Source organism: Dendrobates tinctorius, unplaced genomic scaffold (assembly GCF_039654945.1).
Source record: "Dendrobates tinctorius isolate UK_male_01 unplaced genomic scaffold, ASM3965494v1 ptg000103l, whole genome shotgun sequence".
Classification (NCBI taxonomy): domain Eukaryota; kingdom Metazoa; phylum Chordata; class Amphibia; order Anura; family Dendrobatidae; genus Dendrobates; species Dendrobates tinctorius.
Window position 1 is genome coordinate 6,675,691 of NW_027361771.1, and position 22,795 is coordinate 6,698,485.

The 22,795-nt window shown below is 46.3% G+C and overlaps 1 protein-coding gene across 2 annotated transcripts in view; it reads left to right on the forward strand.

The window, feature by feature from the left end:
* CASKIN2 (CASK interacting protein 2) overlaps positions 1–22,795 on the forward strand; it is a 70,299-nt gene that overhangs the window by 13,463 nt on the left and 34,041 nt on the right. For both annotated transcript variants that reach the window (XM_073587999.1, XM_073588000.1), the window contains exon 3: positions 21,932–21,983. In XM_073587999.1, coding sequence (XP_073444100.1) covers positions 21,932–21,983 — 52 coding nt within the window. The remainder of the gene's footprint in view (positions 1–21,931; positions 21,984–22,795) is intronic.

A 22,795-nucleotide genomic window follows, 5' to 3' on the forward strand; every position in this document is an offset into this window, starting at 1 on the left:
GATGGGTGTATATACTGTATCATATCTATAATGGTATATTAAGTAGTCATAATGGAGAGCCGAGTCTTACTTTTTATAAAAAATAGCAGCTTGTGAGTCAAAGGGGGAGTACAATAATCTCAAATAATCAACACACTGATCATAATAAATGCCTTTCAAGATTTTCACAATTCATATATATAAAACTGAGAGATCAGTCAGGTTGCTAGAAATTTAAAAAAAAAAGTCCCAATGCGTGTTTGTGATGTTGCTTCCTCATGGGTTTGGTACACACTAATTAGACCTTAAATATTTTTTGAAGATCATATGACCGCAATTCCACCAATAAAGTCTGGGTAAGAGGCGTCACATGACCCAATTCCACCAATGAAGTCTGGGAGAGTGGCGCATATGGGACGCCCTCACACCCAGGGCTGTGGGGTACTCGGTACCGGGCCCGGTGGATCGCAATTGGAGTTGTCACGGTAGCTGTGACCCGGCCCGTGGCCCTGGGTGCCCATGGTAAATGTTCAGTGTGAATGAATAAGCCCTGGGCGCCCATGGTAAATGTTCAGTGTGAATGAATAAGTCGTGATGCCACCTGTGGTGTTCGGCATTGTAGATGTTAGGCCGACGCTGCAGACAGATCCTCTGGGACAGATGGTGTGGTGCAGCAGTGATGGTATAGCCCTCCACGGGCAGGGCTGTTGTCCCAAGGCAGAGTAGATATGGTGACACTTAGGTGGTGTAGTGTCAGGCGCAGGGGATGTAGCGGTGCCGGGCAGGTTGACGCTGGAATAAGGTGGAGGACACCAGCGCATGTAGTTCCAAAGCTTTACTCACAGTCTGTCGCACAAACAGGTGCCTGCTTCTGTGCCATGTCCTCCGGGTCTGGGACTCTGTCAACCCCCCAGGCCAGATGGAATACTCCTTTCCAACACTCCGCCAACTTGTGCCTTTCTGAACGTCTCCTCTTATAGCGCCTTTAGATGAAGTACTCCTAGTACTGAGTTACACTGGAGTTCCTCCGGTCTGATGTTCCTATGAACTCTACTTGTACGGCAGACAGCTGTAGCCTGCTTCGGGAACTCCTTGCTACTAAGTCCCGGCTCACTATCCAGTTGCTGTTGTGCCCCCAAGTCTTGTGTGGCAATAAAGTGGTCACTACTTCTATTCCTCTGGTGTCTGCTGCAGGACCATTAGTATCCGTACAACCTCGGGAACCGGGCCCCGGCCTTGCACTTAGAGCTTCTAGGAAGGGTTCTCTTCTCACCCATGTCCTCTGTTCTTTTACTCCTCACGTTCCATACTAATCCTTTCCTTCTATGGAGAGTCAAGCTTTCAGTCTATGTTGCTCTATAGTTCTCTTTCCTGTGCCAGCAGACCCAGATCACTGGGATCTGCTGCAGCACTTCCATCCATCTATCCCTCTCTCTAGGGATCTTCTCCTCTCTCCCTCCAACCAACTACTGACTTCTAATCCTAAACTCTTCCCGCTCCTTGTCATGTAATCTAACTCCACCCACCTCCCAGCACGTTTCGTGTTCCAAGCAGGGAGCCACCAATGGGTGCTTTGCTATACTCCAAGCAGGGAGCCGCCGAAGGTGCTTTGCTACACTACTTTGTGGTGTGGGGTGCAGGTGTTGGAGTGTGGTCAGGAGTTTCCACCTTACCTGGATGGTGGGGTACCACACCTCAGGAGGAGGTGCGGTACCTCTGTGGCGACTGAGCCTCAGGGGAGCCACATACCCCCCGTTAAACACAGCACGTCCGCAGGCTGCAAGGAAACAAAGTTGACAATACAGGAACATACAAATTTTTATATTGCTAATAAACAGTTCTTATCTAATGTTCTCAATGTGAGAGGCACTCATTCTTGACAATTTTTAGTTAAATATCTAAAGTCTTAATTCAAAAGTGCAAGTTTCATCATCAACCTATTTCTTCATCTTTCCTTTTTCACATTTTCTACCTTTCTGTCGTTAGCTTAAAGTGATAACCGCTGATACCTGGTTCATCACCTACATTTTCCAAATCTTCATTCTTTATTCAAATCTCTCATCTCTTTATTAAAACATTCCTACATCCTATATAAAAGCTATCATAAGACACATTATCAAATACTTCGCATTTAAAACTTTCAATAATTCTTGTAAGTGCTGGACACCGCTCCCAGCCGGGATCTCTTGCAGTGTCCTTTGATTGGAGTCATGCTCCAGATGAGGTAGACGTTATCTTCACAAAGTGTCTATGTAAAACCAAGAGAGGACACCTAAAGAGGTGCAACTATTTACAAACACAGTTCTGGATCATTCAGCGTCCATGATCACCTCCGTTCCAAACGAAGAAGCGCCAGTCAAACTGGGCAACAAGTGCGAGCAGAAAAACATGATGAACAAAATTAGAAAAAGGCACAATGGTGCAATTACCTTCCTGGGCAACAAAGTTAGATATTTTGCAGGTTCTGGCTAGTTGTCCCCTCCTGGGGTACTGGAAACTGGTTGCTGGTGTTGCTGCTTCCAGATGAGATGCTCTGGGTGTCTTCATCCTGTTGCTGACGGTCTAACACTTGTTCAGTAGAAGTAGCAGCCGGTACCAAGGGAGACCGTTCCTCATTGGCGGGTGGTCCTGCTCCTCGGGTACGAGGTCGGACATCTGGGGAAGCCGCAGCCTGTTGGCGCTGATAGGCGGCTACACGGGGACTCGGTAGCCAAGGGATCTCGACATCCCTAATTGACCTAGGCTCGTCCCAGCCCTCAAGGCGTCGGATCATGCGTGCCTGTTCCAGCCGTACCTTCTTCAGCAGGGATCTCATCCACCTCCCCATCTCCGACAGTCCAGTGCCCCCGGACGGCTCGTACAACATCCCCATTTCAAGTTCCAGCAGACCCGCCTCTGACAGTGTGAATTCAGAGGGCAACCCGTTAAGAGGACCGGGATATATACCTGATACCTCCTGGCGGTGCAACCTCGGGTCCGGTACAGGCACAACGCGGCTCCTGGTGGGTAGCAGACGGTGACTCCCTGTCCGCGGGGGTCTCCGGTGGGACCTGCGCGGCTGCGTCAGGTCCAGACGGGAGCTCCTCTTCGGCTCCCAAAGCCTCATACAACAACTCCGGTGGTGGCGGCAGAGGGGGGGCTATAGGTGCTGCCGGTGGTATGGCAGCGGTTGCAAGTTCCATGGAGTCTGCCTGGGGGAGATCCGGTGCAGCGGCGACGGGTACCGGTGTTGTGGGTACCGCCGATGTAGGCCCCTCCTGGGCGTGCTGCCTGCTCAACCTTCGTAAGTCCTCCTGCCTCAGTCGCAGACGGCACGTCCGCTGGGTTATTTCGTCTTCCAGCTGCTGGCGGTTCATCTCGGGACTTGGGTTGGAGCCTTCAGCCATGGCGCCGGGGAGATCCGACTCAACCTCCGTGCGCTCTACAGACCTCCTCCCTTCTCCTTCCAAGATGGCGTTCTCGCGTTCTTCCTGTCTCAGCTCTTTTCCCGCCACTGGCCTTCGCCCCTCCTTCTCAGGGCGGCGTCTTTTTACTACTCCTCCCTACCAAGCCAGCACACGAACCCCTCGGGGGGGTGGGCCATGTTGCAGTTGCATAGAAGTTCAGACAGGGGAGGCCCAGAACAGTTTGTGGTCTTTTCTTAGGACCACCCATGTTGTCACGCCCTTCTTCACCGCACCAGCGGCCATTTTTAGCGTTCATTTTACAGTCTATCAAATATGGTCTTCGGCACATTTCCACAAACTTTTAAGTTCAATAAATCGTAGGCACAGAGAACCCGATGGCATCGAGTCTCGCCATCCTGTTCGTGATGCCAAGTTGGGACGCCCTCACACCCAGGGCTGTGGGGTACTCGGTACCGGGCCCGGTGGATCTCAGTGGGAGTTGTCACGGTAGCTTTGACCCGGCCCGTGGCCCTGGGCACCCATGGTAAATGTTCAGTGTGAATGAATAAGTCGTGACGCCACCTGTGGTGTTCAGTAATGTAGATGTTAGGCCGACGCTGCAGACAGATCCTCTGGGACAGATGGTGTGGTGCAGCAGTGATGGTATAGCCCTCCACAGGCAGGGCTGTTGTCCCAGGGCAGAGTAGATATGGTGACACTCAGGTGGTGTAGTGTCAGGCGCAGGGGATGTAGCGGTGCCGGGCAGGTTGATGCTGGAATAAGTGGAGGACACCAGGGCATGTAGTTCCAAAGCTTTACACAGTCTGTTGCACAAACAGGTGCCTGCTTCTGTGCCGTGTCCTCCGGGTCTGGGACTCAGTCAACCCCACCAGGCCAGATGGAATACTCCTTTCCAACACTCCGCCAACTTGTGCCTTTCTGAACGTCTCCTCTTATAGCGCCTTTAGATGAAGTACTCCTAGTGCTGAGTTACACTGGAGTTCCTCCTGTTTGATGTTCCTATGAACTCTTCTTGTACGGCAGACAGCTGTAGCCTGCTTCGGGGACTCCTTGCTACTAAGTCCGGGCTCACTATCCAGTTGCTGTTGTGCCCCCAAGTCTTGTGTGGGAATAAAGTGGTCACTACTTCTATTCCTCCGGTGTCTGCTGCAGGACCATTAGTATCTGTACAACCTCGGGGACCGGGCCCCGGCCTTGCACTTAGAACTTCTAGGAAGGGTTCTCTTCTCACCCACGTCCTCTGTTCTCTTTTACTCCTCACGTTCCGTACTAATCCTTTCCTTCTATGGAGAGTCAAGCTTTCAGTCTATGTTGCTCTCTCGTTCTCTTTCCCGTGCCAGCAGACCCAGATCACTGGGATCTGCTGCAGCACTTCCATCCATCTATCCCTCTCTCTAGGGATCTTCTCCTCTCTCCTTCCAACCAACTACTGACTTCTAATCCTAAGCTTTTCCCGCTCCTTGTCATGTAATCTAACTCCACCCACCTCCCAGCACGTTTCGTGTTCCAAGCAGGGAGCCACCAATGGGTGCTTTGCTATACTCCAAGCAGGGAGCCGCCGAAGGTGCTTTTATACACTACTTTGTGGTGTGGGGTGCAGGTGTTGGAGTATGGTCAGGAGTTTCCACCTTACCTGGATGGTGGGGTACCACACCTCAGGAGGAGGTGCAGTACCTCTGTGGCGACTGAGCCTCAGGGGAGCCACATATGTCCCGTGCTGCGCATGCCAACCACACCACCCACAGCCATCAATATTGTAAAATGTTTAAGAACCAAACCCCTGAGGAAGCAACATCACAAACACGCAAATGCCTGTTGGGTCTCTTTTTGCATTTCTGGCAACCTGACTGGGTGTGCTTCATGATGGGTAAGGCATTTATAGTGACGACATTGTTGATTATTTGAGATTTGTGTACTCCCTCTTTGACTTTCATGTTGCTATTTTTATACTGGAGAGCCCAGTCTTTAGTTTTGACTACTTAATTTATTATTACAGATGCTATACAGTGTATGAATGTGTGTGTATACATATATATCACCTGCCATTTGGTAGCCTGTGTGTGTGCTGGTTCTTTTCATATTATGTACATCCTATTTTTGTGTGTTACTATGTATGTACATTGATCATAAACACAGTAGCTATATCTAATTAGCTTCTTTTTTTTTTTTATTCTTGAATCTATTAATTTTGGAGTGGCTCATGGGACTTTTATCAGTACTGTTGTGATTTAGATATGGCCGCCTTATGTATTCTAATATATATCTGCTGGACTTATTGTTCTGTATATAGTAAAACAGGCTTACCAAGTCCAGATTCATGCTTTTCACCTTGTATCATAAATATATATACAGCAGTCCTTCCTCCATGTATGCGAATTTCAAAATACTGCATACAAACATATTGTGTTTTTTGTTTTATAGATATTTCCTTTTGTCCAATGGATTTTACCTAATGGGTTATGACATTTTTATATTACGCTCCAAATTAATTCATGGAAAAATAGACCGTAATAATAATCAAGACGTGCTTGAGAAAGGGGGAGGACCCTCGAATCATAGCCAGAGGTGTAGACCTTTCGATCGTCAGTGTCTCTCTGCTTCTATACTTAGCGCTTCGGAGGGAACTGACTGCACTGAAGCTTGTGGATCTTTTCACCGTGGTGATTATTAGGCTGTGTGCACACGTTGCGGATGCCGCTGAGGATTTTTCCGCCGGAAACGCAGGTAAAACCGCAGGTAAAGTGACCTGCGGTTTGGTCTGCGGTTTCACACCTCTACTATGTTAAAGGTGTGAAACCGCTGCGGAAACCGCACAAACAATTGACATGCTGTGGTTTGTAAACCGCAGCAAAACAGCGCGGAAAAAAACGCACCGTCAGCACAGCGTTTTTGAAACCCCATAGGGTTTCACTGTACTGTACTTGGTCAGCGGAACTGCTGCGTTTCCGCAGGGGCAAAACCACTTCGGAAACGCAGCAGAATCCGCACCGTGTGCACACAGCCTTATGGTCTTCTTTTCCATTAAGTGCCAGCTTCTCCAGTCTGCAGCTGCTGACATGCAGTGACGAGTCTCTACCTATGTGCTTGTATAAGAAGACATATGTCATTCCAGTGCAGTGGGCAGGTAGAAGGTGTCAGGGATCTGCCTGTTTGACTAGTCTCCTGTGCGGCTCTGTCTCTGGCCGCTTTTTTTCTCTGAAACGACGCAGTGCTTTAGAGTCCAATATACCTGCTTGAAATCATACAACCAGCGTCTAATTTTGGCAACATGTGTCAGCTGTCTGGTTCCCTTTTAAATTTGGCACAACCATGACATTACCTAGACGTCCCTCAAAAACTGACGAAAATACAAGAAGAAATGTGGCCTGGCAGGCTTCCAAGATGCTTACAGCAACATTAAAGAAGTTGCAGAATTTCTAGCAAGTACTGGTTGTGTATGTGACAATAATCACCCATAACCCATATTCTTCATGTCTGGCCTGTGGGCTACAAAGAAGAACATTAAAGGTCGGCTCTATTTTGTCGAAACCTAAATCCCGTTTGCCAAAAGCATGTGCGAAAATGTTATGGTCTAAGCTAGGGGTCCCCAACCTGTAGCTCGGGAGCCACATGTAGCTCTCGATCCCATCAATTGTGGCTCACAGCTGCCTGCCAGCTTGGTGCATTAGTTCCAGGCCTAGCAAGCAGATATGAAGAGCACATCTGAAAATGATGAATTTTGTGAGTAGCCCTGCACAGAAGAGCAGACCTGGATGCGCATATACTGGTCTTGGGGCGTTTAGAGAAAATTTAGGTATGGTACTTTGTAGACAGGATGATACTACCGGTCAGAGGAGGTGCTTGAAGCTGGATGTGACATTATGCTGAGTGCGCTTGATGTGAGGGTGCTGAATTGGGGTATTGTGGGAACCCCTGAATCTTGGTATACTGCTTCAGGGTGATTTCTGTTGAAAAGCTTTGGTTATTTTCATTATTCCCATAATGAGGGCTTTGGTTGCATTACTGTGATTAGGACAGGAGCCGGATGTAGTTCGTAACCCACTCTCTAAGCTGTATGTGGATCGCGGCCTTCTCACTGAACTGAATGTGGCTCTCAAGATCAGAAAGGTTGAAGACCACTGGTCTAAGGAGACAAAGGTTGAATATTTGGACATAATTCCAAAAGTTATATTTGGTGCAAAGCCAACACTGCGCATCACCAAAAGAACGCATTACCCACAGTCGAGCATGATGGAGGCAGCAATATATACTTTGCGTCTGTTTTTAAGCAGCTTCAAACTGCAGTACTTCAGCTGTAGTCAGGACTGGAGTAGGACGGCAGGAACACTGGAGACAGGACTGGAGTAGGACGGCAGGAACACTGGAGACAGGACTGGAGTAGGACGGCAGGAACAAGGAACACAGGTAGCAGAACTGAGAGGCTGCTGCGGGGAGCAGCCGAGAACGGAACTGCAGGAGCAGAGAGCACACGATGAAGCGAGGCCAGAGTGCTAGGAAACACAACGATCGGGCGCCTCCCTCAGGGGGAAGCGGCCTGATATGGCCCCGTCTGGTCAGCCATTGGTCCAAAGGTGCTTCCGGGTCAGGGCACAGCCGGAGCATAAGAAGCAGGAAGGAGGCGTGGCCGCGGCCCATGGCGTATGCAGGGAAGGCATCGGTCGCGAGCCCGTCTCAGGTGACCGCCGCGGCCGTTGGTTGGAGGGAGGCTGCGGCGTGGGAGCGGAGGTCGGGTGAGTATGGCGGAGCGGTATAACAGTGCCATTCTGATAAATTCCTCCCAAAAAAGACTGAATGCAGTCACAAATTCAAAGAGTACTTCAACAAAGTATTAGTTTACCACATTATTTTAGATATTTATTTTTCTTTTTCCACTTGAAAAGATATGTTTTGTTTTTCAGTTGAATTGTACAGATTATAGGTGACTTTTGAAGATGGAAAAAGGTATGAAATTACTTTTCTTGGTTTTATTTTCTTTAACAAACACCTGACATTTTAAAAGGGGTGTGTGTGTGTATAAAAAATATATTTATAAATAATAAAAAATTAATTCAAGATGTCTCCCAGCCATGACACTACAGACTAATTATTAAGACTAGTGATGGGCGAGTAGCATCGTTGCTCGGGTGACCTCCGAGTATTTTGGCGTGCTCGGAGATTTAGTTTTCGTTGTTTCAGCTGCATGATTTGCGACTTGTAGACAGGCTGAATACATGTGGGTATTCCTTAGCAAACAGTCATTCCACACACATGTTCGAACTGTCTAGCAAGTCGCAAATCATGCAGCTGAGGCGACGAAAACGAAATCTCTGAGCACGCCAAAATACTCGGAGATCACCGAGCATGCTCGGGGAGACCCGAGCAACGAGTATACTCACTCATCACTAATTAAGACCATTCAGTTTTCTTACTTCCAGTGTCATACTATTAATAATTTACTGCCTGATGTGAAGTTACCATCTCTTTCGGACTATAAGACACACCGGACCATAAGGCACACCACAAATTTTCAGAAGGAAAATAAGGAAAAAAAATTAATGTGTCAAACGGGTGTCCATCCTACAGTCCAAATTCAGCTTACCGAGGGGATTGACAGCGCTGGTGGAGTGTGGTCACAGGGGGCGTTCGGTGGTCCAGTGATAGGACTCCCATTCCATATGGGTGTGAGGGCTCCGCTGACATTTTCTGAAAGCCCGGAGCCCCCGCACATCCATTGCTGTAATGCGGTGGCCTCCGGGAGATCCCATCCCAGGCTGGTGTGGCAGGTTCGCCAGTGCTCTGTGGTTTGGCAGTGCTCTGTGTTGCAGGGGGGCTCCACCTGCATTTTGTGAAAGCCCGGAGGTCGCCTGTACATCCATTGCTGCCATGCGGTGGCCTTCGGGAAAATGGCCGCCGGGAGCGGTGCATGCTTAGATTGAGATCTTGGAACGAGATCTCGTTGCCGAGATCTCAATCTGAGCATGCGCCACCCCCGGCAGTCATATTCCTGGAAGCCACTGTATCACAGCAATGGATGTGCGGGGGCCTCCGGGCTTTCACAAAATGCCGGTGGAGTCCTCCCGTACCACAGAGCACTGCCGCACCAGCCTAGGAAGGGAGTGTGATCATTGCCCTGCATTGTCGGACGGGACTGCCCCAAAATCGCCCGACTTCTGCTGCCTCCACACTACTTGTAAGTATATTCCGACCATAAGATGCACCCCCATTTTTTGGGGGGAAAAGTGCATCTTATAGTCAGAAAAATACGGTAAGTCATGAAACAATCTGTTCTGCTATCAGTAAGGTAGACTTTGTTTTTGTGTATTATCTACAAATATAGGATTGTGAAAATTCTGGGCATGTCTTTCCCCTTGGGTTTCTTTTTTTCTAATCTGCTCCCTCGGGGTCCTGATTTATAGCACAATTCATATTTTCCTCTTCTGGTCCTCTTGATGCAGGATGCTGCTTGTAGAGGAATGCACAAGAACTGGTTCCAGTGAGGTGCGTGTCTGAGCAGGACCGGCGGGCTTCTTATACTATTATTAAGCTGCGTTATGAACCTTTACCTTCTTTCTTACTTCCCAAAATGTTGTTTAATATGGGACAAGACTTTGATACCATTACAAAAAAAATGCTCTAATATGATTAATCATTCATGGACCAGACTTCACTGAATGACAGCGGTGAAACATGGACATGGTAGTTTTGACACTTATTTTTATTGCGGCTATAATATTAGTAATGCACATATAAGCACTATACAGTGAGACATATGCATCACTTTAATTCACAGGTTTTCTTTCCATTGATCCTCCTCTGTCTGACTAATATAAGCTTTGGGGTTGCCGGGAGTTTTGTTATCCAGTTTACCATTATAATCTATGCATACCATCACACGTCCACTCCTTCAGTTGCCATATGACTGTTTATTTGAATTTCTCCCCATAGAAGACTGAAAAATAGTTTATAAAGTTAAGAAAAATCTCCTCATGGGTACACCTACACTACTGCTATGGTGGAACATTATGTAGGACCTTTATGGCGTCCATAGAGAAATGGACACAATTATATCTGGCCATCAGCTAAACTGTACAATTTTGAGATTTATTACAGAATGTATGCATTTTTAATATATTTTATTTTCCCTTCACCCATGACAGCACCACATGAGAGAGGGATCCGCCCCGCCAGGACAGGAACCTACTGAAACATAAGGGGCGGCACCTCTCCCCCGCTTCAGTTGGGTTCCTGTCCTGGAACGGGATCCCAGTCTGACAGCGGCGGTGCCTGTCATGGATGAAGATGGACCCAGGGCCGTCCCGGTGCGGGAAGAGCAGGTTCAGCTTACCTGCAGCGCCGGCCGTCGGTGTCCTGGAAGCGCAGTCCCCGGGGTTCCTCCTGCAGGCCCTGGGTTCGTGCGGGTGCGGTATGGCGACCTCAGTGCGGGGCTCTCCTCCGTGCCTCCCTCCCCCTGCGCGTGCCCGATCCTTCTCCCTGGGCGTCAGGGGAAGCTGGGGGCGGTTTCCGGCGTCTGACGTCAGCGGCGCGGTGCACCTTGGGAATGCGCCCGCTGACGTCACAGATGCGACGAACATGGCGCCTGGTGCGGCGCCGGCCAAAGAAGATGGAGAACAGCCGGCAGTTGCAGGGGGGAGGGGTACCGCTCACTGGATCACTCACCGGAGGCATCAACAAAAGAGAGAGCAGTGAGCAGGACGGCCAGGTGTGACAAAGGGGTCTCAGGAGGAGCATTCACCGTCTCCATTGTCTCTGCCTCCGTCGTAGACCTCTGCACGCAAACATGGGAGCCGTTCAAGCGGCAAGACCAGCAGCCGCCCGAGCCATAGATCGAGGGATTCCTCGAGGTCAAGAGATCGCAGGCCGCATGCTCCAACACAGCCTCCGAGTCCGGTATCCGACTTTTGGGTGGTGAGTGATCTCTGTGAATGTTAGACCAATATTAATAGGGTCCCTCTTGTGTTTTATTTTTTCCTTAGGGAAAAGGCAAAAAAGCAGTGAGCAAAAGAAATAATAGAGAGTGTGCTATATGCCAGAGCCCCCTAGCAAAAGATTGGCAAAAGGACCTTTGCGCCAGCTGTATCCAGCGGACTATGGCGGAGGAGGTGCCGAGCCTGGCAACTAACCTCAGATCGGTCATAAGGTCCGAGGTAGAAGGCTCACTTAAAATATTATTAAAGAAAAAGAAAAAAGTAGGAGAGTCTCCCCAAGTTCTTCATCAGGCTCTTCCTCGTCTGAATATCAGATTGAACACAGTTCCTCCTCCTCCTCCTCGGATAGTGATACGGGGGGCAGGCCGTGTTTCCCTGTAGAGGATACAGACGCTCTCCTTAAGGCCATTAGGACAACCATGGGCCTACAGGAGGAGAAAGTAACTAAGTCCCTAGAAGGCGTAATGTTTGGGGGATTGCAGGAGAGGAAAAAGCGCACCTTTCCAGTCAACGACAAAATCCAAGCACTCATTGAGAGTGGAGGAAGCCTGAAAGATCGGGTAGCCTTCCCTCCTCCTCCAAAAGGAGATATCCCTTTGAGCCTAAAGATACAGACATCTGGGACAAGGTCCCAAAAATTGATGCGGCAGTATCCAGATCATCAAAAAAGTCGGCCCTGCCCCTAGAAGACTCAGGAGTGTTGAGAGATCCGCTAGATAAGAAAGCAGACTCCTACCTAAGACATACATGGGAAGCAGCGGCAGGGGGCCTGAAACCGGCAATAGCCGGCACCTGCACAGCCCGATCCTTAATGATCTGGTTACAGCAGCTGGAAGAAGAAGGTTTGGAACACTAAATTCTGTAACACTTAATTATACTTGGTGCGGTTTGAATTCGCTAACTTGGCTTCATATATATGTGCATTGTATGGGTTTTGATACATAACTTATGTATATTCATGTACTTGTATGGCATTGTTAAAAAGACTTGAGTTCTCTACTTTTTATTCCCTTAATCCTCTTTCCCACCCTTTTCCCTTTGTTAATTCCCTTTCTTTCCCTTCTTTCCCTCCCCTTTTCCCAACCCTTTTTATTTACTAAAATCCAATAAAAATGTTTGAAAACAGCAGCTGGAAGAAAAACTCGCATCCAAGGTGTCAAGGGAAAAATTTTTGGGAGAGATGCATCTGCTACACGGAGCAGCCGCCTTTTTGGCTGACACCTCTGCCGATTCCATGAGGTTGACGGCGAGGGCAGCGGGGTTATCAAACGCCGCAAGGCGGGCATTATGGCTTAAAGGCTGTCCAGGAGATATACAGTCAAAAGCTAAATTATGCTCTCTGCCGTGTGATGGACAATTTCTTTTCGGAAAAAATTTAGACGACATCCTCGAAAAAGCTGGGGATAGGAAGAAGGGCTTCCCCATATTTATGGGAGATCAAAGAAAACCGCCCTTTCGGAGGGGAAAATTAAATAGAGGCCGTCCCCCGGGGGATCGGGAAAGATGGGAGGACAAAAGAAAGAAAGAATCCGGATTCATGTTTGGAGGAGCCACTTCATCCGCGAAAAAGTCCCCTCAATGACGCCAATGTCCCTGTAGGGGGGAGACGGATGCTCTTTTATCAGGAATGGGAAAATATATCTTCCAACACTTGGATTTTAAACATCATCAAAAAATGCCTAAAATTTCCTTTTTTCAACGGCCGAGAACATCGTTTGTGGTGACCCCCGTCAGGAAAGGGTTGGAAGAGCAGTCGGCCCTAGAAGCAGAGATCCTAGGTCTGCTGGACAAACACGTTCTGATCGAGGTTCCAAGTGAACAGGAAAGGAGGGGTTTCTACTCACCCCTCTTCCTAATAAAAAAACCGGATCATTCATTCAGAACAATTATAAATCTCAGAGGCCTCAACCAATGGATAGAAAACCAGACTTTCAAAATGGAGTCAGTCACTTCGGCCAGAAAGCTGTTACACCACAATTGCTTTATGGCCGTAGTCGACTTAAAGGATGCCTATTGCCACATCCTGATCCATCCCGAGTATCAGAAGTACTTAATGGTAGCTCTCTACATCCAGGGCAACCTCAGACATTTTCAGTTCAGAGCCCTTCCATTCAGCATATCCATAGCCCCGAGAGTGTTTACGAAGGTAGTAGCAGAGATGACAGCCTTCCTCCGAATCCACAACACAATTATAATACCCTACTTAAACGATTTTCTAATTGTGGGCAACTCGGAACGTCACTGCGTAAACCAAGTGGAAAGGGTAACAGAGACCCTGCAGAGACTGGGCTGGATGGTAAATATCAAAAAGTCAAGGCTACAACCCCTAAAAAGACAAACATTTTTGGGATTCGGAACAGCAAATTTATCTCTTACCAGAGGCAAAGGTGGAAAAGGTGAGGAATATGACCTTGGCAGCAATAGACCAACCACACACGACCCTGAGAGGGGCAATGTCCTTACTAGGCACTCTGACAGCCTGTATCCCAGCGGTCAGTTGGGCAAAATTTCATACCCGTCAACTGCAAGCAGAGATCCTATCAGCACAGAAATTGCTAAGAGGGCATTTAGAAGGAAGGCTGGAACTTTCCAGGAAAGTCAAAAACTCTCTCAGATGGTGGCTGGACAGAACAAACCTAGCAGCAGCAGCAGGTACATTGTGGCACAGGCCAGTATCCGACGTGATTCTAACGGACGCAAGCTCCTCGGGGTGGGGAGCATACCTGACAGGACAGGCAGCCCAGGGGTCCTGGGGACGCCAAGAACCAAACGCATCCTCCAACCTAAGAGAATTAAGGGCTGTAAACAAAGCCCTAAGGACATTCATCCCCAGTCTAGAAGGTCGCAATGTCCGGATCATGTCGGACAACAGAGTGACAGTGGCTTATATCAACCGCCAGGGAGGGACAAGGTCACACTCCCTAATGAGCGAAACCAGTGAGATCTTTCACAGAGCAGAACGACACCTACACTCTCTAACGGCCTTACACATCAGAGGGGCAGAGAACATACAGGCTGATTTTCTAAGCCGCAACACGTTAAGACAGGGAGAATGGGCCCTAAATCACTTAGTGTTCCAAAAGATAGTACAACTCTGGGGAGAGCCAGTAATAGACCTCTTTGCCAACAAAAGCAACAGGCAGATAAAGAGATTCTGTTCATTGAACCCAAAAGAAGACCCATGGGCAGTAGACGCATTGCAAATTCCGTGGAACTCCAAACTGAGTTACGCCTTTCCCCCGGTAGCTCTAATCCCGGCGGTAGTGAAGAAAATAAGAGAGGATCAGGCCAGAGTGATCTTGATAGCCCCGTTCTGGCCAAAAAGGCCCTGGTTTTCGCTACTACAGATGTCCCTCTCAGACCCATGGGTGCTGCCAGAGATTCCAGACCTGCTAGCTCAGGGTCCGGTATTCCACAAGCAAGCCAAGGGGTTCCATCTGACGGTGTGGAATTTGAGAGGTCACTTTTAAAAGATAGAGGGTTCTCCCCGGGGTTGGTGGCTACACTGATGAAAAGTAGAAAGCCAGTAACAACCAATATATACGGTAGGACATGGAATGTTTCTGCAGTTCCTAGAAAACCGTTAGATCAAGAACCCCCGATCAAGGCTATCTTAGAGTTCCTGCAGGCAGAACTACAACTAGGCCTAGCGATAAATACACTTAAAGTACAAGTTTCAGCACTAGGCGCTCTGTATAACTGTAATATAGCAGCAAACAGATGGGTAGCTAGATTCATTAAATCCTGCCACAGGTCTAGACCAATCCCCTTGACAAAAATAGCTCCCTGGGATCAAAACCTGGTGTTAGAAGCGCTCACGAAGGAGTCATTTGAACCTGTGCAACAAATACCAGTGAAATACCTTACCCTAAAAACCATTATTTTAGTGGCCCTTACATTGGCACGTAGAGTGACTGACTTTCAGGCCCTCTCAGTTAACCCACCTTATACCCAGGTGTACCAAGACAGGGTTGTCCTAAAACCAGGCCCTGCTTATTTACCGAAAGTTGTATCAGATTTACATCGTAGCCAGGAAATTGTCCTCCCCTCCTTCTGTGAGAATCCAAAAAACCCAGGAGAGGAGAAATTCCATAATCTAGACGTCAAAAGAGCCCTCTTAGAGTACATATCAGTGACTAGCCAGTGGAGGAAGTCCCAGTCCCTATTTGTAGATTTCCAGGGTGCCAGGAAGGGTTACGGAGTATCAAAAGGGACTATTGCCAGATGGATTAGGGAGGCCATTAGTGTAGCCTACTCAGCTAGTGGCGTTCTGATTCCTGACGGCATCAAGGCTCATTCCACCAGAGCCGTGGTGATCTCCTGGGCTGAAAAAGTATCAATTGAGCAAATTTGTAAGGCCGCTACCTGGGCCTCACCCTCAACCTTCTTTAAACACTATAGATTAAATCTATCCTCCTCTGCTGACTTAACCTTTGGTAGAAGGGTGCTGCAAGCGGTGGTCCCTCCCTAAGGTGTTTCGAAGTCTCCAAAAATCTCTCATGTGGTGCTGTCTTGGGTGAAGGGAAAACCACCATGGTTACTTACCGGTAGCCGTTTTTTCCGGAACCCATGACAGCACCCGTATATTCCCCCCCCCTTTCACCATATGTGTGTGCACAATAGTCGGGTGCATTTGTGTGATGTGGTGATGGATAAACATGTAACTAACCAGGAAGTCCTCTCAATGCTCTGTAATCCAACTGAATCGGGGGAGAGGTGCCGCCCCTTATGTTTCAGTAGATTCCTGTCCTGGCGGGGCGGATCCCTCTCTCATGTGGTGCTGTCATGGGAACCAGAAAAACCGGCTACCGGTAAGTAACCATGGTGGTTTTTGTGTGAATGAAGCAGAAGAGAAATCATTAACCATTTAATTAGGGGAATTTCCCGTATTGAATATACATTAGTGCTAGATACACCATCTCAAATGTTTGCACAGTCCAACCGCACTAAGCGATGCCCACTGGATGATCTATAATGTGTGCATAGTCCTGGTTACTCTGGATAATGTGCAGCCCAGAACTATGTATTGACCATTTACACTGCCCAATAACTGTCAGATTCTAACTGTACCAAACCATCGTTCGCGATAATTGTGTAATTCCAATGGGTGGAGTGACTTGACAATGTATCCAAAAATGCTCGTTCATTGTGCATGAAATTATTCATGGGAGCAGAAAAAAATTCTTGTTCATCTTTTGAAAACTGTGTAATGTAAATGGAGATTGTTCGCTTGTTCAACAATTAGACCAGGAAGAGGAGGAGTGAAAGTCAAGTCCTAAATAGTTATGGCTTTCAGTGATTGGTTAACTGTGTTTTGAGGCGATTGTTCAGTAGCAGTTGGGTCATTTGGGTTGAGTACATATTTGTGTCATATTGTTCATCGTTCATATTGCAAATGCTACTGTGAAATTTATTACATCGGGGAACATCATTTTTGTTGAGTTAGATCTGCCACTTGTTTTTGACTAACTTTTGGCTTCTGAATCCAAAAGTGACCCAAGTTTTTCTCACAACGTTTTAAGCTACGGGATACACTCTTTGTCTCCAACCTACATACAATGGAAAATGATGCAGAAAATAACCTGAACGGAATGTTTGTTTAAAGCTATTTTGTTCATACAAAGGGTATATTGTTACTGTAAGTCAAATTGTGTGCAAGTAGTAAAGTTAGGTAGTAGTAAAGTAAAAATTGACGCTTATAACCTCCCGGAGTGACCTTCAAATCTTTGTGGAATTATTCAACTTGCTCCTCACTGACCACAAAGCTTTTCAGGAAAGTTTTCAAGATGGCTATGCACAAAATGCACCGTGATACTCATGTTGTAACAAAGCATTTTGTAGCTCTCCAGTTTCTGGACAATTTCAGTGTAATTGTATGCTCGTGTATTTCCAAGAAAGTCTTTGCATGGTTATCATTCATTCTGTTGGAGTGCTGACATTGTCCTGATGTTCATCTTTGATGAGCTGTCGAATCTGTGGAGCATCTAACACATAACACACTGTCCTTTATTTTTGCAAATCATAGACCTGGAAATGCCAAACTTAGGTACTCGAAACAGTCTTTGTCAGTGGAAAAGCTTTAACAAATTGCTTCATGAGAGCCAATTTCATGTGGAGAGGTGGGAATATAATGTTCTTTCAGTCAACAAGTGGCTTATGTAAAATGTTTGGATTCACCAGGTTTGAGGTCAGATCTTCAAGGCCAATTCATCTCCACCCCAAGGTTTCTCACGAGTTCTGCTGTGCCACATGCACAGAAACTAAGGATATTTGATGTATCCATTTAAAGGTCAACACAGATGATCCAATTGTGCTTGTGGTAGTGCAACAACTCAATGACTCTCTTTAGGTCTCTGTATTCTTCATAAAGAGAAACTGAATTGCCAATTGGGACTGCATCAAATTAATTGCCATTGTGGAGGAGGACACACTTTTTAAGCTCCGCTTTGCACGATCGATGAACAGTCGCCATTCATCTGAGTTATAGATCAGAATTCCCAATTCTTAAATTATATCATATATGTTATGGCATTAAACAAAGCCACTGTCACTTCTAAAGTGTTGCAGAAATGCACTTTCTCTGGATGGAAAGTAGCATACCTTTTGCTGCTTTTTCTCATGCAGTCCAAATCGTTCAACTTATGCTGGTCAAATCCCTTACGAACTGAGACATCTTCAATTTTGAAAATGTTCATCACTGCTATTACTTTGTTCTTCACCATAATGCTGTTCTTTAAAAGAGAGAGTAGTTCAAGGAAAACTGGCACTGGGTTTTCAGCTGAACGAGTCTCTGGACGTATAGCTGATGGTTGGCTAAGAAACTCTATTTTGTTTTTTCTTGTTATATCCTGAAGTTTTTACTTTACAAAAATGTCACTAGAATGATCTCTTGGCTCTCGACAAACCATAGGTATACCAAATGGCGTCTTATCACGTGTTCCCTTCATCTACATCCGTAAACCCTCGTCACCCTGCTTGTTCACATTGTGAGGGAGCCAAGACTTATCTTGATCACCAAGTTTTATTTTGAAATATTCAAAATAGGCTTGCTTGACAAATGTGCTGATGTTCGGCCTTTGACTGGGAATGGTGAAACTGACACAGATATAATCCTATTTTAATGACCAGACTAATTTTTTCAAATCTGACATGTCCCTTTATGTGGCAATAACTCTGGAATGTTTTAACATATCCCAGTGATTCTGAGAGTGTTGTTTTTTTTTTTTTTTTTTTTTTTTGTGTGTGTGACACATTGTATGTTATGATAATGCTAAAATTTAGGTCAATATGTTTTGCATTTATTGTAAAAATATCACAACTTTGACAATGTTTAAAAATTAGCAATTCTGATTATCCCTTTATTCCAGAATATCATACTACACAAAATAGTTAATAACATCTCCCTCATGTTTGCTTTACATCAGCTCCATCTGTAAAATGTTTTTATTTTGTTAGGATGTTATAAGTTTAACCTCTTCATGACATATGATGTATATTTACATGTCATGTCCCTGACTTTGATGCTGGCTTGCATGCTAAGCCTACATCTCCCCCCCCCCCCCCCCCCCCCCCCGCATATGATGACTAATTTAATTAGCACCGCTCCGCCTGGGGTGTTAACTAGTTAGATCCCGCTGTCAATCACTGACAGTGGGATTTAACGTTTCAACCAGAAGCGCCTATTTCACCCGGCCTATCGGAGGACTTCTGATGACCCACGTGCCTCTTATGTCATTACTAGAGAGGGGTGGACCCCTGGATGTTCGCGTTCGGCTGAACAGTTAAAAGAAGTTTGGGTACCAGAACTGCACCCAGATCCGAACCCGAACACCATTCACTTGAATGGGTGGCTTGAACATCCAGTGTTTGTCACACGGTCAGGCAGCCATGATTACCACGCTGTCAAATAACAGCGTGAGCCTGCAGCTGTAATCAGAGGTAAAAAGTTTACCTCAGGTCACTGGGGTCGGCTGATGGGACTACTGCTCCCATCAGCCGACGCCTGCTGCCACTAATAACAGACCCTAGAAGGCCTTACACACTGCTCACTGTTTCTAACAGTTTGTGCAGTCACATGCACATTTGTGGCCTGCTGGAGGTCATTTTGCAGGGCTTTGGCAGTGCTCCTCCTGTTCCTCCTTGCACAAAGGTGGAGGTAGTGGTCCTGCTGTTGGGTTGTTGCCCTCCTACAGCCCTCTCCACATCTCCTAGTGTACTGGCCTGTCTCCTGGTAGCGCCTCCAGCCTCTGGAAACTACGCTGACAGACACAGCAAACCTTCTTGCCACAGCTCGCATTGATGTGCCATCTTGGATGAGCTGCACTACCTGAGCCACTTGTGTGGGTTGTAGAGTCCGTCTTAAGCTACCACGAGTGTGAAAGCACAACCAACATTCAAAAGTGACCAAAACATCAGCCAGAAAGCATTGGTACTGAGATGTGGTCTGTGGTCCCCACCTGCAGAACCACTCCTTTATTGAGGGTGTCTTGACAATTGCCAATAATTTCCATTTGCACAACAGCATGTGAAATTGATTGTCAGGCAGTGTTGCTTCCTAAGTGGACAGTTTGATTTCACAGAAGTTTGATTTACTTGGAGTTATATTCTGTTGTTTAAGTGTTCCCTTTATTTTTTTGAGCAGTGTATATTATCAGATGATACAAATGGAAAGTATAGGGTGTTGGGAGGAACCAGTACCAAAAATTAAAAGAATACTGATAGTACCAGATGTACCATCAATAGTCAAGAATTACTTAGAGAGACAAGTAATGGGAGAGATGAATAGGACCATAATGCCGGGATCACACGTGAGAAACTCGGATGAGTCTCGCACGTTAATGGCCGGCGCTCGGGAGCAGAGTGTGCGGCTGCATGTATTTTTATGTATTTCTGAGTCTGACCCCGGCCTTATATGTAGTATCAAATAGTAACCAACAATTAAAGGGACAAATGGAATAGGGATTCCAATGAATCAACTATATAAAATCACTATAATTTTGCAGGATAGATAAATATTCTATATACAAATTGTAATGGGTAGTTGGCATAGTATAAACACAAAGCAGCATACTAACATGCATGTGTCAATATGCTTTTTAACCCACATATCAATCTAATATCTAAATACCCTTCACTGAAATGTGTAACCTGTGCCAAGGTACTTGGCAATCCACATGTCAATCTTGTATCCTCTCTGGATGATGGTTCCGCAGGAGTTCTGGGATTCAAGGATCCATAAAGAATATCCTGCTGGTGGTGGTTACATTTAGGCAAAACACCCACTATATAAAGGATCCATTTTATCTGACATCACCAAGTATCCGGTTACTAGATAAATGGTCTCATTGAAAGCAAGCGCCACAAAAGAACACATTGCACATAGGTGCAAGCAGCTGCATCCCCATTCCACCTGTCAGTGATATTGTGGTCACTAGAGGTCGAATTTCAGCGCCGCTTGCGCATATGATACAAGTGTGTTGCCATAGTCGGCTCATGCGTTGTTAGTGTTGGCTAACAAATACGGAGAAAAATTATTTACCAAATACTCAGTGTGAATGTGGCTTAAGTATTATTTTACTAGTGGAAAACCTAGGGATTCAGAAGTTGTTGTCCAAGTAGTGGACAACCTCTTTAAGCAAGCTTAAAAATAATTTCACTCAACGAACAAACATTTTGCTCATTCCTCTGGTGATCGGCAGACTTTACACTACTAGATTATCGTTTGCTAGTAATGTTCGTTCACGGTAATCTGTGTACATGCACTTTTAAACCCTTGTACGCTTATGAAGCCAGGGTAGCGCCCTTCACCAAAAATGTCCCGGACATTGACTTTAGTGTGACATTACAGGGGCCTGTGGAAGTGACACCTCTCCTTTTCAATTGTCTTAGCAGCAGCTTTTAGATCACATCCTGCTATAGAGATGGAAAACTCTTGGTGTGACCACAATTCCTGCACAGCGCAGCTCTATGAACTCTTTCCGGTCCCAGCCCTGGAGTCATTTAATAGCTGCGTGACACGCTTTTACTGAATGAATCATCCACAGTAGAGCCAGTGAGCCCCATCATTTTTTCTTTTTTTTCCCAAACCCCACTTTTCCAACCAGACCCTGCAGGACATAGCTATGCATGGCCGCAGTGTTTGTGCGATTGACCACAAGCATGCAGAGCATGGCAATAGACCTTCATTCTTGTCTGCAAACAGCAGATACAATTCAGTCTGTGTGTGCAAAATGTCAGTGATTTCTGTGGGTTGTGAACAAGAACAAAAATCCCTTCTCTCTAAAACCCAGGCAGAATTAGAGAGAACTGGAACAGAGAGAAAATAGTCTGTAAGAATATGTAAGACGTCGCAGCCTGTAATAGAGCAGAGACACTATAGACATTATAGAATAATCCTATAGAAGATCAGGCCTCTGGAGGAAGCCATATGGGACAAGTCCTGCTCTGCGCTGCTTCTTCCAGACCTAGTAAGTTATCCTATTAGAGGATTTTAGGACTTGGTGTCTGTCCAGGGCCTCTTCTCCAAACTGCAGTGGTTTCTAGGCTGACCTACTTTCTTAATTATGTGTGTGCGCAGTTTCATTGAGCAATAGATAATAACCAGTTGGCCTTTTCTTACAGAACTTCTCGGATCGACCAAGAGGTTAAACATCAATTATCAGGACAGTGATGGGTGAGTATACACTTCTGTTACTTTCCTCTGTCTTGGGTTGTCATGTCAGTGTGTCTGGACCTGCACAGATTCATTACAAGAATGCTTTCAATTCTATTAAGGTGGGGGCTGTAAATTTTGTTCATATTTCTGCCTAGGAGAACCTTGATGGACCTTTTCTCAGTAGCAAAAACCCATTTACAGCATATCTATCACAATTGATTACTTATCCACAGGAGGGCCGATAAGTTGCTTATCACTGGGGGTCCCGTTGCTTGGAATGTCACCGAATGGGGGTCCCAACTTATCAGATTAAAGAGAGTCTGACAGTATAAAGTAAGCACATAAAAGTTTGAAGTGTAAGGGTATGTGCACACGTTGCGGATTAGCCTGCGGAATTTTCTGCAGAGAATCCACATCTCTTGGCAGAAAACGCAGGGAAAATCTCTTGCGGTTTTCATGTGGAATTGATGCGGATTTCTTGCGGATTTTAACCCCTTCACCCCCAAGGGTGGTTTGCACGTTCATGACCGGGCCAATTTTTACAATTCTGACCACTGTACCTTTATGAGGTAATAACTCTGAAACGCTTCCATGGATCCCGGTGATTCTGACATTGTTTTCTCGTGACATATTGTACTTCATGTTAGTGGTAAAATTTCATTCAAATAACTTGCGTTTATTTGTGAGAAAAACGGAAATTTGGCGAAAATTTAGAAAATTTTGCAATTTTCCAACCTTGAATTTTTATGCCCTTAAATCACAGAGATACGGCACACAAAAAACTTGATAACTAACATTTCCCACATGTTTACTTTACATCAGCACAATTT